The sequence below is a fragment of the Camelina sativa genome, chromosome 17, assembly GCF_030686135.1.
Source record: "Camelina sativa cultivar CO46 ecotype springtype chromosome 17, ASM3068613v1".
NCBI lineage: Eukaryota > Viridiplantae > Streptophyta > Magnoliopsida > Brassicales > Brassicaceae > Camelina > Camelina sativa.
The window spans coordinates 15931366-15947461 of NC_141896.1; the positions used below are offsets into that span (position 1 = coordinate 15931366).

Consider the following 16096-nt stretch of genomic DNA (forward strand, 5'->3'; position numbering starts at 1 on the left):
CTTGAAGCCTACAGATGGATGACAAGAGATCAACCCATTCCTGATAATCTGCAGGGACAGCAGATTGTAATGAGATTTTTGGTTCATGTGTCTACAGGAACAACAGAGATGTGATGCTCTAGTCATCATCGTACATGCATGTTTGGACAATGTTATGTTAAAGAACAGACGACTGTGTTTGCTCTCAATGATGCTGAATGCAACGGTTGAGTTTCTCAGGAATGTGTTTGCGTTGAAGACTTGCTTAAGAGAAGGTGTATGAGATTCTTGCACTAATCTGTCAACTACCAAGGAGTTTGATCAAGACAGTGAATGTTCTCTTCAAAGAACATGGATTTTATGAAGTCTCACTTATGACAGATTCAGAAAGTAGAACATGCCGTGCTCATCTGTTTATAAGGGCAACACGCTACTGTGTAGAATCAATCGAAGAAGCAGATTTGAATGCAAGGATGAAGGAGATCTACAGTGAAGCAAGCAGAGGTTTGAAATAATATACAAGAGACTGTTTTTTCTGGTAAAGCTTGGGTATGGTCACCTCTTTATTGTGATTCAATCAAAGTGCTACTTGTTGTTCGAATTCTCGACTATCAGCGTCCTATTGCCCAACATCCAGTTGTGGTTGCAAGGAGAGTCAAAATGCCTACAAACATGAAGCTGTTCCAATAGGTGTCGAGACTAATCATCATAGTGCTTAAGGATGCGAAGCACTGTTAGCAGGTAAGTGATTCCCATAACTCAGTATATTGTTGTGATACATATGTCTGTTTTTGACTTAGTTGATCACTCAAGCTGGGGGAGAATGATTCTGGTTCTGGTTTTTGTTCAACGCCTAATGATAAGGAGTTCTGTACTTATGGGGGAGAATTCTTGTAGCTACTTGGTTTAGGGGGAGAATCATTATTTATGGGGGAGACTTAATTGACTAAGTGGTTGATCTTAGGTTGTTAATGATTAAGAATATGTCAATTGAATAAGTCTGATTAGAGAGCTATTAAACCTTGGTTTCCGATGCAGCCCGCTGGGGTTTCTGATTGTTAGGTTCTTAATCATAGTTCTGTGTGAACAAGCTGTTGACTGGTTTTGCTAGATAATGATTGTTGGTTTGTCTAGTTGTTGCTTGTTCTGTTTTTGGCTTGTGTTTGTTGGAGTGTCTTTTCAGGTTGAACCAGAGAGATGTTTGAGTATCAAACTCAGTCAAAAAGGGGGAGATTGTAAATGCAGATTCTGGAACAACTCGCTGTGAGGAACAAGTCGTTGTGCCGAACAGAGCGGTGTGCCAATCAGGAAGCTGCATCAGATCACAGACGCTTGAGTTGCTGACATGGATGTGTGAGCTTACTTGGCAAGACGTGAGTGGATGTGATGATGCGTCAAGGAAGGCTGCTGACTTGGTATTGAAGATGGAGACAAGATTGTACTTGGAGATATGGAAAATATTCTCTGCGATAAATAAGGAAAAGATAAGCTTGAGCAGCAAGCAGTTTTCGTTTGCTTGGAGAGATGAAGAATATTCTCTGCAACAGTTAAGGAAAGGATAAGGCTGAGAAACAAGCAGTTTCCTTATCCCGTGATACTTGGAGATTTGCCTTCCAGGGTTTCTCAAGTCGTGTATAAATATTCTAGGAGTAGGCCACAAGCCAATTTGAGCACTCTAGAATATTGATACAGTTGTAAATTCGAAGCCACAAAAATAAGGCTTAGAAGGTGTGTTCCCAGTTCTCTGTGACGCTAATCAGGGAGGTGATTAAGTGCATAGAGAATTGTTTTTCTTTCTCTTAGATCTACTCTGGTGAGAGTTTAGATAGAAAAGAGAGAGGGTTGGTTTTACTCTCTTAGATCTACACAGGGTGTTGTGTTAAATAGAAAAGAGAGAGTCTCAGATTCATTCTTAGTCGGGATCAATCTTATTGGGTAGAATAGGTTGAGTAAGGGCCGAGACAAAATTGTATCATTGTAAGAGATAAATTTTGTTAATAAGATTGAAGAGAAAAGCGTTGGCTTGGCGCGTTTCAAGTGTAAATCAGTGTGTTATGTGTCTCTATACCCTTACAGTCTGCACCATTCAACCTAGCAAAATATACTTCCTTAACATAAAGTTCAGCTGAATGTGATAATTGCATGAGAAATGAATTAATCTCACTCCCTAATTTCATGTACAGTAGCACATAACCAACTGAAAATTCATTATGTACCTCCTACGTTTTATCTTCTATGTACTCTAAGAACTTGAACTAAATCTATATAATAGCATAAACACATACACTTTTGCTAACTTCTCGATTATGTCTTCCATTTCGACTCGTGAAGTAGCTGGCTTGTCCACTATGTCACTGTACTCATCGAAAAACTTAAAGGCAGGAGTTTCATTGGCAAACAAGCTATCATCATCATTGACTCGTGATGTGTTTACCCACCTGTTCTGACATGCTCAACTCTCTCACATTCAACTTGTTTGGCATCGCTTTATTTTTATCTAATTAGTCCGAATAAATCAAATAATCATCATCACACATGCATTGTTGATGGTAGTTGCATACTTGCATTGCATGTAAATATGTAATGCATATATATATTCAAAAGAAATATATAGCTTTGAATTGGATCTAATAAACTAATTTTCTGGTGATTAATGAAATCAGAAAGTAATAGGTTTATGTGTGTTTGACTTCATTAGATTAGACGAAGTTTGTTATTGCATTTTTATGAAGCAAAGCGACCATGCACGTTGACTCTCTTATAATAGTATCGTTCTTCCGTCTTCGTCTACCATACAATTACATGATACATTCCCCCTTCTCTAATTTCATTTTGTTTATTTTTTGAAAAATATAAAATTAGCTCTGCGACATGCAATTTTTCTATTTCTTCACGTCTCCTCTTGACTATATTAGTCCTTTTGGGTGGCTTTGAGATTACGACGCACACTTTATCCCCTTCACGTACGTTCCAAAATTATACAATTATTTCTGAGTTTTATGTATTTGTTTTCTTGATTTAAGCTACGTGAATCCACTCGGTCGTACGTGTTTCAAAAGCTTAACGTAAGTTCGAATTTTGAAAGTAAGTAAAGTCATTATCTTACCCTTCTCCCTAAGCATTTCCTATCTTTTAAGAAAACAGAACATGCCTCTGTTTTTTTAACTTTAGATTCACAAATAATTAACTTACAACAAAACTTGTGTTCTGTTTCTTTAGAAACTCTTTACAAGAATTCAATAGATTCCCCAAAATTGAATCCGAAGACTCACTTCTCGAACCCACGCGTCTGTTCACATCGTCCATTAACCTCAAAACTGAATCTTGCTCAAACCGGGACAAGACCCTGGACCATGCTGAAGTTGAAAATGCACGTAACTCTGTCTCCTCAATTTTGCCACTAAGGTCAGCAAGAGATGATATAGCCGACATATGATCGCCTTTCTCGAGTTTCCTAAGGAATCTTTCTTTAATTAGAGGTGATGGCGGGATTCTTTTACTTCGTCTCATGTGTTCCCATGTTGCTTCCATCACTTCCTCCTGATCACAAACAGACACACAGGTGAGAGGTTGATCAGACAAGGTGATAACATAAGTCAAAATGTTTCAACTTGTCTCATAAAGGTTTGTTTTTTTTACCTTTCCTGCTCTGCTCGCTTCAAGTACTATTCTGAGATGGCGTTTGGCATTGAAATGGTATCCGTGACGCAACATCTCCCGATACGCATAACCGAAATCATCCCACTTCTCTTGTTCAGCACAAGCGTCTAGCATCGTATTGAACGTGTACGTGTCTGGCAATACTCTTGATTCGAAATCAGAGCTGCTTTCTATATGATTTCCGTCTTCTGACATCTTCTGGAAAAGTTCCCTCGCTTCTTCAAACAACCCGCCTTGTAGATAACCTTTAAGCATTATGTTGCAAGTGACCAGGTTTGGGCTGCAGACCTTCTTCATGTGATCGTAGATGTAAGCTGCATCCTTGACGTTTCCTGAGTCGATGCATGCTTGGATCAGGCCAGTGTAAGTCACCACGAGAGGTTTATTTGCAACTCTACATATCTTATTAAGCTGACATTGAATTTGTATAATCAAGATCAGCTTTTTAACTCAAATTCTCCATAAGCTTAATTAAGGATTTACAAACAAAAATTACCATATCAAGCCCTTCACTACACCGTCCTGCGCTACAAAGACAGCGAGCAAGGTCGTAGTAGAGAGCAGCTGATCCAACAATACCATGGCTTTCCATATCCTCAACCGTATGTATGGCCTCATCGGTTTTACCTTCTTTCCATAGAGTATTAACAAGAACTGATCACAGGTAAAAATGGTCACTTTTCAGTGGAAAATTCAAATACTAGGAAAATAACAACAAAGATTTCACAAAAATACCTCTATATGCTAGAGCATTAGGTATAGAAGACTTCTGCATCTTCCTGAAGAATTCATGAACTAAATTGTACTTCTCACATGCTAACATCACCTGCTTAAACAAAATTACAAATCCACTCCTCAATAGTGTTGATATGCAATATCGATTGTTATGAGAAGAAGAAATATTTTCACCTCCATGACGAGGCCATAGGTTACAGGAGAAGGTTTTTGCCCTCGTTGCTTCAACTGTTGCAATACCCAGAATGCTCCTTCCCATTGCTTTCGTTGAACACATGCATTGAGCACCTGTGGTAATATGTCAAGCATTCACATCAGTCGAGTGACTTTATGTTTCCGAGAATAAACTGTAGGCTATATATATTATAAATTACTGACCGCATTATAAACAACAACGTCTGGTTCAAGCCGAGGATCCCATTTTTCAAGTGTTGTTGGCTTGAACTTCTTTTTAGGTGGAGATCGCATTACGTCAATAACATGGAAGAGTTCCTTGATATGCCCAGCTTGTCCAAGTGTGACTGCAATTGAACGGTATGCTACCATATCCGGATATGATGAAATTTGTAACTGGCGAAGAAAGCAAGAAGATTAACTCAGATTATATCAAAAGCAACAAGAACACATACAAGCATGGCACAAGGGTTAGTTATACCAGCATAGCGTGGAATACATTGAGAGCTTCCACAGGCCTTCTTGATTTACCAAGAACGTTTAGTGCAGTTGTATAGACGATTCTGGATCCAAAATGGTAATTTTTTTTGTCAGTTTAAGTCTTTGAAAAGAGATTATGGTCTTCTATATGTGAAATCAAACGGGCTACCAATGCAATATATCCACAGCTCACATTTAGAATAGCCAGTAAAACATTTACCTTAGCTTGTTCGATTTGTAACGGTCTTGCCTTTGAATCCACTCGATGACTTGAAGAACTCGTCTCCAGTTTCCTAGTTTCCCTAGAAAGTGGATCAGTCTCATTACAGTGAAATCCGTATATCTGATTTTTGCACTCCGGATCGCCTTGGAAAACAGCCACTCAGGCATATTGATGTCTGCACCATTCAACCTACCGAAATAAACTTCCTTAACATAAAGTTCAGCTGAATGTGATAATTGCATGAGAAATGTACTAATCTCACTCCCTAATTTCATGTACAGTAGCACATAACCAACTGAAAATTCATTATGTACCTCCTACGTTTTATCTTCTATGTACTCTAAGAACTTGAACTAAATCTAGATAATAGCATAAACACATACACTTTTGCTAACTTCTGAATTCTGTCTTCCATTTCGACTCGTGAAGTAGCTGGCTTGTCCACTATGTCACTGGACTCATCGGAAAACTTAAAGGCAGGAGTTTCATTGGCAAACAAGCTATCATCATCATTATCTCTTTTAGCACCAATGCTCCTGGTTCTACTCAATTTGCTACTTCTCAATTCATGCCTCTCGTTGGCTAATCTCTCAATTCGCCTTTCTTCAGCAAAGAGATCCAATCCATCTCCTTTAGAACTTCTCTCGATCCCTCTCGATGTATCATGAAAACGCTGATACCTCACCATCTCCTGCTTTGGATTCTGTCTCCTGAAACTCTCACCTTCTGACACAGTCACCAAAGATTCACCACTCCTAGTCCATCTTGCATCTTTAGCTATTCTCTGAACTCTCCTCTCTTCAACAACAAGATCCAATTCATCGACTCTAGACCCTCTCTCAATCTCTCTCGATGTACCAGAGGAACGTTGATACTCCTGCTTAGAGTACCTTCCCCTGAAATTGTCATCTTTGGCTCTTCTCTGAACTCTCCTTTCTTCAACAACAAGATCCAATTCACCAAATTTAGAACCTCTCGATGTATCAGAGGAACGGTGATACTCCTGCTTAGAGTACCTTCTGCTAAAGCTCTCATCTTCTTGCGCAGACACTGAAGATTCACCACTCTTAGTCCATCTTATATCTTTGGCTATTCTCTGAACTCTCCTTTCTTCAACAACAAGATCCAATTCATTAACTTTAGAACCTCTCTCAATCCCTCTAGATGTACCAGAGGAATGGTGATACTCCTGCTTTGAGTAACTTCTCCTAAAGCTCTCATCTACTGAAGATTCACCACTCTTACTCCATCCTACATCTTTGGCTATTCTGTGAACTCTCCTTTGCTCAACAACAAGATCCAATTCATCAACTTTAGAACCTCTCTCAATCCCTCTAGATGTACCAGAGGAACGGTGATACTCCTGCTTCGAGTAACTTCTCCTAAAGCTCTCATCTTGTGGCACATTCACTGAAGATTCACCACTCTTACTCCACTTCTCATCTTTGATTACTCTATAAATTCCACTTTCTTCATTCCTATTGACACCTCTCTCATTACGTTTATCAGTTACCATTTCATGCCTTGAGTATCTCCTCCTGGAACTCTCATCTTTCACATCCGAATCAACACTATCACCCTTCCCACCTCCACCATCGTCATCCTCAACTTTTAATCTGTCCAATTTCTTCCTCTTCCTCGCTGTTTTAACCGATTCCATTACTTGCAGGTACTGATCAAAACTGGGTTTGAATTCTAAACCTCCATCCCCTGATTTTTGCAAACCTACCTCCTTCGTGTTCAAGTTCAAACAGAACATTACCTTTTTCTTCGATTTCAGACGAACGACTCGTCGGCAATTATAGTAGTACGGCTGAGGAAACATCGGTTTCGAGAAAAAATTCCGACTTTCATCTAAAAACGAAGCCTTTACCAAGGCATTCGTCGAAACCATCACCGCCATTTTTGTAATCTCCACTAAAGCTCTCTACTGATTTTTTCGGCAACTCAAGTTCGAAATCATCAGAGTCAATCGTGTCGTTGAACCCTTATCGGCTATCGTCAACGTCCGACGTGGATGGACTAATAAAAAACTACGTAACGTTTCCATATACTCAAAATTAACGCCACGTAGTTTTAATTTTAAGGAAACGGGGTGATGTCTAATAGACATTGTCTATTAATGGGCTTAATCTTTTTGTATACCCCATATACTATAGTTTTGTATCATAGCATGGTAAAATGTTATGTTCTTAATGTACATTTTAAAAGTTTCTCATACTTTATTTATGTTCATTGCTTAATTCAACTGTTCTTGTCTTTCAACCATCTTTGTGTTTCCATTACAAGGGTGAAGGATCCAATGCTAGTGAACGAAAGCAATTATATACCATAAAAGAAGTGACTTTTTTAGGTGTTGATATGAGTTGAAACCAAAGCAGAAGATGATGGTGAATTAGTGACTATAGAATCCATTATGTTCTTGCTAAGAAAAGGGGTTTCAACGGTTAAAACAATGATGTAAAGGGAGTTTAATGAGTCATGACTCGTTTTAATTAAAAGGTTAAAAAGTATAAGTTGGACCTACTTCTTTTGATGGTGAAAATCATTGCTTTATAGCTTCTTTTTTTCCTCATCTCATGTGTGTGTTTCTAGAATTAAAGCTCACACAGCTTATTCTCGATCGTCGACGCAGATCATTAAGACAAAAGTCACAAAACTTAAATCTTTGTTTTTATTTGTTCATATGCTGCCGACTGCCGAGGGATGATGAAAATTTTGGTCTTAATGGTTCTAGATAAATCCGGTGCCATTGGCTTTGGTGTAGTGGCCGAAAATGGTCAAAGAAGGGTCACGGATGCTTTGTTAAGGAGAGAACAAAAGCGACTTCTCATAGAATATCTTACCGTTGGAAAATACAACAAAACGTCACCTAAAAGATAAAAGACAAACCAAAGAATTTTAAGTACCAAAAGACTCAAACTTTTTTAGATATGAACACTCACACTTTTTAGATATGAACACTTTCACTCGTTTTATAACCATTACGCAGGACATCAAAACGCAACTTTTTGATTAATATAGTACACAATTGTGAAAATCAACAAGAAGTGGGGTTTTGGAATTTTTTTTTTTTCTACTACTTATGTATATGTGTGCCAAATAAATGAATATATCTTTAATTGTTTCATATAAAAACACTTGAGAATGATGAATATTGAAGGGGCCAAAAAATGAAATAAAAGACAACAAAGATGATCATTATATATTAGTATAGTAAAGGGTGCTATACAGATGCATTATAAAGCATAAACACACTTGGAAACATATTAAACAAATTCTGCTGCAACCCTTCAAATTGTTGAGAAAATTATAACACCTAAACCATATGTTCATATCTTCATGGTTTACCCTAAGAGGACGAAACAAATCTTTGGTTTTACTTATATATTTCTAAAACTAACATTATATATTTACTCTCATCGGTTTAATAGGAAAATCTAGACAATTAATTCAAAATCTAAATCTAATCATCCATATAGATTCAAACATACAGTAGAACCTCTATAAATTAATACTCTTTAAATTAATACTCGCTATAAATTAATAAATTCTTTCGATCCCAACTTAGGCCGGTGTAAAAAATGACACATTTAGATAAAATAATAAGATAATAATATTTTTAGAACTCCTATGTAAAAATATGGTCCAATCAATATCATAAATTAATAATCAATTAAACTAATATATATATATATATACATATATATCTAAGAAAATCTAGTGAGATATAACTCTATTAATTGTTGTTTGCCTATCTAAGAAAACCTAGTGAAATATGACTCTATTGTTGTTTGCATATTCTTGAATTTGCATTCTTGTTGGAGCTCATCTATAATATTTTTCATTGTTTTCTTTTCAAATCGCATCCAAAAATTATGGAGATTCCTAGATAAGATAATTGCTTCTTTAGTAACTGGTTCGACTTCATAATTACCATGAAGGATAGTGGTAGCAATTTCTTCTAAACTCTAAACTTATAACATTTATCATTTTTACCTAGATAATCTAGTAAACAATTGACAGTCATCCTATTACGATAGCCAAGATTTTAATTTACAGAAATTCTTTAAAAACGTAAATGATAACAAAAGTATCTTATTTTGTAATAGAAATTTTTCAAAATTATGAAATCTCTTCATAAATTAGTATTTTATTAATTTATCGATAAATTAAAACCTCTATAAAATAATAATATTTCATGGTCCCGACTTTATTAATTTATAGAGGTTTTACTGTATTTTATATGCATTAACTGAAAACTAAATACGTTTTTTCAAAGATTTTCTGTAGATTTTTTAGTTTTAAACGTAAAAGTAAAAATATTTACTCTTTCCAGCTTATAAATAGAGTAATCGACCTAACAGTCACATATCATATATTGTTATACACCACTTTAGCACTATTTTTGTATCTCTTTCTTTCTGCAAAAAAAAACAAAAGTCTCTTTATTAAGTTTGCATAATATACCTTGCTAACATCTAATACTAGGCAGTGTCCCGTGCGTTGCACGGTTTGTTTTCTTGTGCTTGACATTGAGGTTTTTATGTAATATGTGAGTTTGTTTTTGGTATCTTTATTTGTTTATTTTTTTTATATAACTTTGAGAATGAATCCATTTTAGTTTTTTGTTCTTTCTATATATTATTCTATTTTGTATTGTGTTTTGGGAAATTTAGAAGTGTTTAATTTTTCTTAACTTGTGCTAAAAATATCAGCTAAGTTTTTTACAAATTATTGAAGAATTAAAAACATGTCCAATAAGTTAATGAAACAAATTTTCTTTATCATATTTTTTTATTGAATTTATAAATGTAGTAAACCTTATAGTACTAATTTTGTTTTACAATTATGTTATGTGATGTAAGTATGTAACTGACCATTAGTAAGGTCTCAAAATATCTAGGTCCGGCTACAGCAGTCAACATCGTTGAAGCTTCGGTAGTAAGCGATGAATGGAGTGGTGGTCCAATCGGTCTTGACTCGTCGGCCTTGTGTGGCCCAATCATCAGCTTCCCAAAGACTTGATCAGTATATCTTCATCGGCTGACTCTTTGGGTAAGCCACACCATTAGCCTCGTTGTTCTTGAACACTCAGATTGGAATTCCATCCACAAGAAAACTTTTGAGATCCGAAGGAAAACAAAAAAAAAAAAATTCAAGAACAGTATATTGGCAACTCAAAACAGTTTAAAATATAGAACTAATCAAGAAAATTAAGATATGTTGATTAGTCTAAATATAATTCTAAAAACTTATGTTAACAATTAATCAGCATCGAGACAGTTCTGAACGTCTCGTTAACGCTTAATAAGATTTAGAACATTGAGTTGAAGCTGTTGATATTGCTTACATCTAGTGGGACAGTGTAGGTGTGGAGATCCGTAGTGGGATCGAACCACAGATAGAACTGCATTTCGCAGTTACCTTTGCCTCCTGTGAACACATTCGTATGAAGAACTTAAGGCTGTCTGATAACATTACCCAAGAACTTGAAATCGATCTCATCCCATGTCTCGCCTTTTGAAGAAAGCTATAAAAGACATTCTAAATGTTAGATCGAAAAATTAAACAAACGATACCACAAAGTTTAAAAGGAACGAAGAAATAAGAAGTTTTACATATGTAGTAAGCAGTGATGGTTCCGGCTGAGTTTCCGCGATAAGTTTCATCTTCATGTCGATCTTTCCGAACAATTACTCCTTCTTTGATTGAAAACCTGAATCGGAGGTCTTGTCTAGAGTACAGTAAGGAGTTTTCGTTTTTACAAAAGTGACAAGAAAAGTAAAAGAAATTGAGACCTTACAAATGAAAGATGATAGTTAGTGGAAAGTGTACGTACCTTACTAATTTACAGGAAATCAGAAATTAATTTTGTTCTTACTTTGTAATGAAAGTAGATTTATAATATTCACAGTTAATTATGTCTTAATGTCATTTAAAAATAAATTTAATTGTATTAATATCATACGAATGACAGTTATATTTTTAGGAATTCATTGTTATTAGTCTTATTACTCTAAAGATATGTACGTTACAAAATTGTAGCCTCACGTTACAAAGTTTAGTGTGGGATTTTAGTAGCCTCACGTTACAAAACTGTGATTTTTTCGGGCTCATTTTTGCTTTTAATACACTTTAATATGCAGTTTTGTTTCTAATTTACATTGATCTAGATTGAGGCTAAGTACATCACATTAAAAGATAAGAGCTGAGTACAATTGGTTTTTGTAACGTTTAGATTAAAGCCAAACTTAGTTGCATGCATTTATTTAACCGTATAGTCTAAATAGTCGAATCTATACAAATAAAACCATGTAGTCAAATTTGCTCTATATACAAATAGAACCGTATAGTCTAAATAGTCGAATATGACGCTATATGGTTGTACGGTACGTCTAACATATATGTACTGTATTTTAGAACATTGCTTAGGATACCTAAAAAACATAGTGTATATCTCGTCAACTCATGATTACGTTTTTTTATACTGCCCCAATAGTTGGATCTTATATACCATTTAATTAGTAAAAATCGACAGACTCATGTAATACACCAATGAAGTTAAAGAAACAAAAACTCATCAGTTTATTATACTCAAAATTATTGAAATACAATAAAATAAATAATTAAAATATATTAAAACTAAACAAAAAAACCCGCTCAACGTGTGACGCTGTAATTTGTTTTTTTTTTCTGGTTAAATCCATGACGATAAAATTCTTTGGTCCATTAACCATTTACAGCCTATTTTCCATTTACAGCCCATTCTCCAATATGATGTTTGTTTAGTCGACGATGTAGTTTTGTCGGCAACTTCAAATTGGCGGTGAGCAACTTTCGATGTTCCGGCGGTTTTCTCATCTGCAACATGAACCTAGGACTGTCATCTTAAAACGTGTCTGTTAACGTGTCTTTTCATATATAATTGGGTTTATATTTGTGCTTCAATAATGTTTTGTATCACATTCTTGTAATATACCATTTTGGGTGTCGTTATTGTAACATCCGTGAACCAAAATCCCGGTTTAGGTTCTGCATCGGTCGATGCAAGTTGTGCATCGGTCGATGCAAGGTTGTTCCTGTGCGTTTTTGACTTAAGTAAAATGCTGCGTTTTGGGTTAGGGAAAAACCCTTAAGTCGACTTTTTGTTCCATTAGTGTTGTTTGGCCGTTTTTGAGAGAAAACGAAAGAGAGGAAAACTTCTTGAGAGTTTCTGGAGATTTCTTGGAGTTTTGGTGCGTTCCTGTAGAGATCTGTAGCTGGGATCGTTGTAGGAGCTTCCTAGAGGCTTGCTCTTGCTTGTTTATTGTTCAGATTCGTCTTGGCACAGGTAAGTGCATGACCATGGCTTATCTAAGCTAGAGGAACCTTTAACTTGCCTGTTTGGTGTTGTTAGATGTGTTAGATCGTAGTTAAGGACGTTAGGAAGCTTTCTTGTGGCTTGGGAATGAGTTTCTGTGGTTGTAGGAACGAGATCCGGCGAGAAGCTTCGGGGAATTCACGGTGCTCGACGTTGCGTCGATCGATGCATTGCTTGCATCGGTCGATGCAAGTGCGAGGACGGCGTGATAAACTTTAGGGTTTTCGTGTTGCGTCGAGCATGCGTCGGTCGATGCAGACTGGGTATTGGTCGATGCAAGTTGCACTTGCATCGGTCGATGCAGCTTCTGCGTCGATCGATGCTTTCCTCAGTTGGCATCGGTCGATGCATATTGGCATCGGTCGATGCTGAGTCCTGGTTCGTTGATCGTTGTGTGTTGATTGTGGTGTGTGGTTATTGGTTACTCAATTGCTTGTGTGTATAGCCCAGTAGATGGGAGGATTGCCTTACTGAGTGTTTATAAAATACTCATGCATTGCAATATGTGTTTGTGGTGCAGGTAAAGGCAAAGTGTGATCGTGGAATCAAGGCGATGAGGAAGGGATGTTCTAGAGGCTTGATTGGTTGCGGTCTAGCTATTGTTAGGTTGCTAGATTAAGTCAACGGAACATTGTAGGATGTTAGTTGTTGGCTATTTCTTTATTTGGATTATGGTATTGGTTATTGTTTTGGATTGTTGGAATTTTATTGGTTTAATGGAAGTTGCTATTTGATTATCCGCGGTTGTTGATTGTTGATAGGATGTTAGTGGGTATGGGACCACTAGTAAATTAAGGTATTAAAAAAAAAAAACGGGAAGGGTTGTTTCATTTTGGTATCAGAGCCCTTACGGTTCTAGGTCTAGGGTTCATTGTGCTTTTGCTGTTGATGTTTAGGATTCCATGCTAAGATTGATTGTGTGAGTGGGTCAATTGTGTGTGGCATGAAGTCCTAGAACATCCCCTTCGAGCCTGTTTGTGATTCCACGGTGAGTTGTGTTTTCTGTATTAGAATTATTGTTTGCATAGCCTTCTGTTCTTGGATGGCACAGATGGTTAGAGGTGAGGATGCTGTTGGTCGCGGTCGTGGTCGTGGGCGTGGTCGTGGTCGTGGTCGGGGACGAGGTCAGGTTCCTGAGGCCAGTGTGAGTGTAGCCCAAAGCATGGCCAGTGAGGAGGTGGCGGAGTCACAGGTTCATCCTAGTGTGTCTGGAGACCAGGCTGGTTTGGGTGACGGCAGGGCGGATGGGCCCGGTGTCGGTCACGGTGTTGCCCCAGGTGTGGGGGTTGCAGCAGGAGGTGCTCCAGGCAGGGAGGATGTCTTGATGGACTTGCTAGCTCAGGTTTTGCAGCGACTTCCAGCAGTAGTGCCGCCAGTGGGTGGTGGTCAGGGTCCAGTGGTGCCGCCAGTGGTTGGTGGGCAGGTTCCAGTAGTGCCGCCAGGGGTTGGTGGGCAGGTTCCAGAGGTTAAGCCTGCGGCGGGTTTGCAGGCAGGTGTGCAGCCGGGGGCCGAGGCAGTGGATGCTCAGTATGTGCGGATGATGGAGCAGCTGCGGCATGTGGGAGCAGGGTATTTCTCAGGAAGTACCGATCCGAGTGTAGCGGATGAGTGGAGAGAGCGAATGGAGGTTATTTTCCTTTCGCTTAGGTGTCCCGACCGGTACAGGGTGGATCTGGCAGTATTTTACTTGTCAGGAGATGCACGTGTGTGGTGGAGGTCGGTGACAGCACGGAGGGTGCAGCGGGGTATGTCTTGGGGAGATTTTGTGGGGGAGTTTAACTCCAAGTATTTTCCTCAGGAGGCTCTTGATCGCATGGAGGCACGGTTCTTGGGGTTGACTCAGGGAGACCGTACAGTGCGGGAGCTGGATGCAGAGTTCAGTCGGCTTGTGGGGTATGCAGGCAGGGCTTGGGAGCCAGAGTCGGCTCAGGTGCGGAGGTTTTTGTTGGCTCTGCGGGATGATTTGAGGACTCGGTGCAGAGTGAGGAGTTATGCTACGAGAGCGGAGTTGGTTGAGGTTGCAGCTGGGATAGAGGATGACTTGAGGGCACAGGTTGTTGTGGTCAGTCCTTCAGTGCAGCCACAGCAGTCTCAGCCGTTTTCTGTTCCTAGCAAGGGCGGCAAGCCTGCGCAAGGGCAGAAACGGAAGTTTGATGTTATGCAGAGGTCGAGGCACGGTGGTGCGAGATGCTTTGGGTGTGGTAGCAGGAACCACAAGGTGACTAGCTGTCCACAGAGAGGTGAGCAGCGGGCAGTGACAGAGCAGCGGGCGGTGACGGAGCCGCGGATAGATACTCGAGTGTGTTACTACTGCAGAGAGACGGGGCACATAAAGCCTCGTTGTCCCAAGTTGCAGCAGAGAGCAGTAGCAGTGTTGCAGGCTGGAGCTCAGCCAGGGGTGCAGCAGGTTGTGCAGCACGGTGTGCAGCCGGTGGGTTGGATCGAGCCGACGTCTCAGGTGTACGCGACTCAGGAGCCCGGTGGCACTAGTGCAGGAGCGATCACAGGTATAACTTCTGAGATTCGAACTTAGTCAATTCAAAAGTTCAGATTATATTTGTTTTTGTTTGTGGTCAAGTGTTAGGTTCTCAACACATGAGGTTTGTGTAGGGACCTTGTTGGTGGGCGGGTTTAAGTCCCATGTTATGTTTGATTCTGGAGCTTCTCATAGCTTCATTACTCCAGGGTGTGCCGAGAGTGCGGGGATCAGAGGGGATTCTGGAGAGCGTTCAAGAGTTGTCAGAGTTGCTGGAGGCAAGTTTCTGAGGGTTATTGGACGAGCTGGAGGAGTTGATATTCAGATCGCAGGTGAGTCGTGGCCAGCGGATTTGCTTATCAGTCCAGTGGAGTTGTATGATGTTATTCTGGGTATGGATTGGTTGCATCGGTATAAGGTGCATTTGGATTGCTATCGGGGTAGAGTGGAGTTTGAGCGTCCAGGAGGGAAGTTGGATTTTCAGGGTATTAGACCGACTTCGGGGAGTCTCGTGATCTCAGCCGTTCAGGCAGGGAAGATGATCGAGAAGGGGCGTGAGGCCTATCTGGTTACCATATCTATGCCAGAGTCAGTGGGGAAGTCTACGGTTAGCGGTATTCCGATTGTGGAGGACTTTGGGGATGTGTTCCAGTCATTGCAGGGATTACCACCATCTCGGTCGGATCCTTTTACTATTGAGCTGGAACCAGGAACGATGCCGTTATCCAAGGCTCCTTACAGGATGGCTCCAGCAGAGATGGCAGAGCTGAAGAAGCAGCTGGAGGATTTGTTGGGCAAGGGTTTTATCCGTCCTAGTTGTTCACCGTGGGAAGCTCCGGTGTTGTTTGTTAAGAAGAAGGATGGGAGTTTTCGGTTGTGTATTGACTATCGGGGTTTGAACCGAGTTACTGTGAAGAACAAGTACCCTCTCCCGAGGATTGATGAGTTGTTGGATCAGTTGAGGGGTGCTACTTGGTTCTCCAAGATCGACTTGGCTTCAGGTTAT

General features: G+C 39.2%; 1 protein-coding gene and 1 long non-coding RNA gene across 4 annotated transcripts; both read right to left on the bottom strand.

Moving 5' to 3' along the window:
- Positions 1-3055: 3055 nt before the first annotated feature.
- On the bottom strand, positions 3056-7270 carry LOC147923839 (pentatricopeptide repeat-containing protein At1g30610, chloroplastic-like). Of its 3 annotated transcripts, none has more exons than XR_015586536.1 (9): positions 5635-7241; positions 5249-5440; positions 5030-5111; positions 4753-4944; positions 4549-4662; positions 4375-4465; positions 4136-4293; positions 3619-3971; positions 3056-3519 (listed from the first exon to the last, which is right to left on the bottom strand). XR_015586536.1 is itself a non-coding variant. In XM_087494682.1 (9 exons), the coding sequence occupies exons 1-9, from the start codon at positions 7152-7154 to the stop codon at positions 3163-3165; spliced, it is 3138 nt and encodes a 1045-aa protein (XP_087350808.1). In that variant the 5' UTR covers positions 7155-7270; the 3' UTR covers positions 3056-3162. The 3 variants fall into 3 exon arrangements, 2 of the variants coding, with proteins under 2 accessions (XP_087350808.1, XP_087350809.1); XM_087494682.1 differs by having other exon boundaries at positions 3619-4050; positions 5635-7270; XM_087494683.1 differs by having other exon boundaries at positions 3619-4050; positions 5249-5426; positions 5635-7264.
- Positions 7271-10455: 3185 nt separating this feature from the next.
- On the bottom strand, positions 10456-11028 carry LOC109130176 (uncharacterized). Its single transcript, XR_002036287.2, has 2 exons — positions 10873-11028; positions 10456-10784 (listed from the first exon to the last, which is right to left on the bottom strand). It is a non-coding gene; the product is annotated as an uncharacterized LOC109130176 (long non-coding RNA).
- Between the last annotated feature and the right edge of the window lie 5068 nt (positions 11029-16096).

What these genes read in the sequence shown, in the direction of transcription:
- LOC147923839 (XM_087494682.1), bottom strand. Translation starts at nt 7,154, where the DNA reads ATGGCGGTGATGGTTTCGACGAATGCCTTGGTAAAGGCTTCGTTTTTA. An exon ending in ATGTATTCCACGCTATGCTG is followed by an intron (nt 4,945 to 5,029) that starts GTATAACTAACC and finishes TTTCTTCGCCAG; the next exon opens with TTACAAATTTCATCATATCC. An exon ending in TAATGCTCTAGCATATAGAG is followed by an intron (nt 4,294 to 4,374) that starts GTATTTTTGTGA and finishes ACCTGTGATCAG; the next exon opens with TTCTTGTTAATACTCTATGG.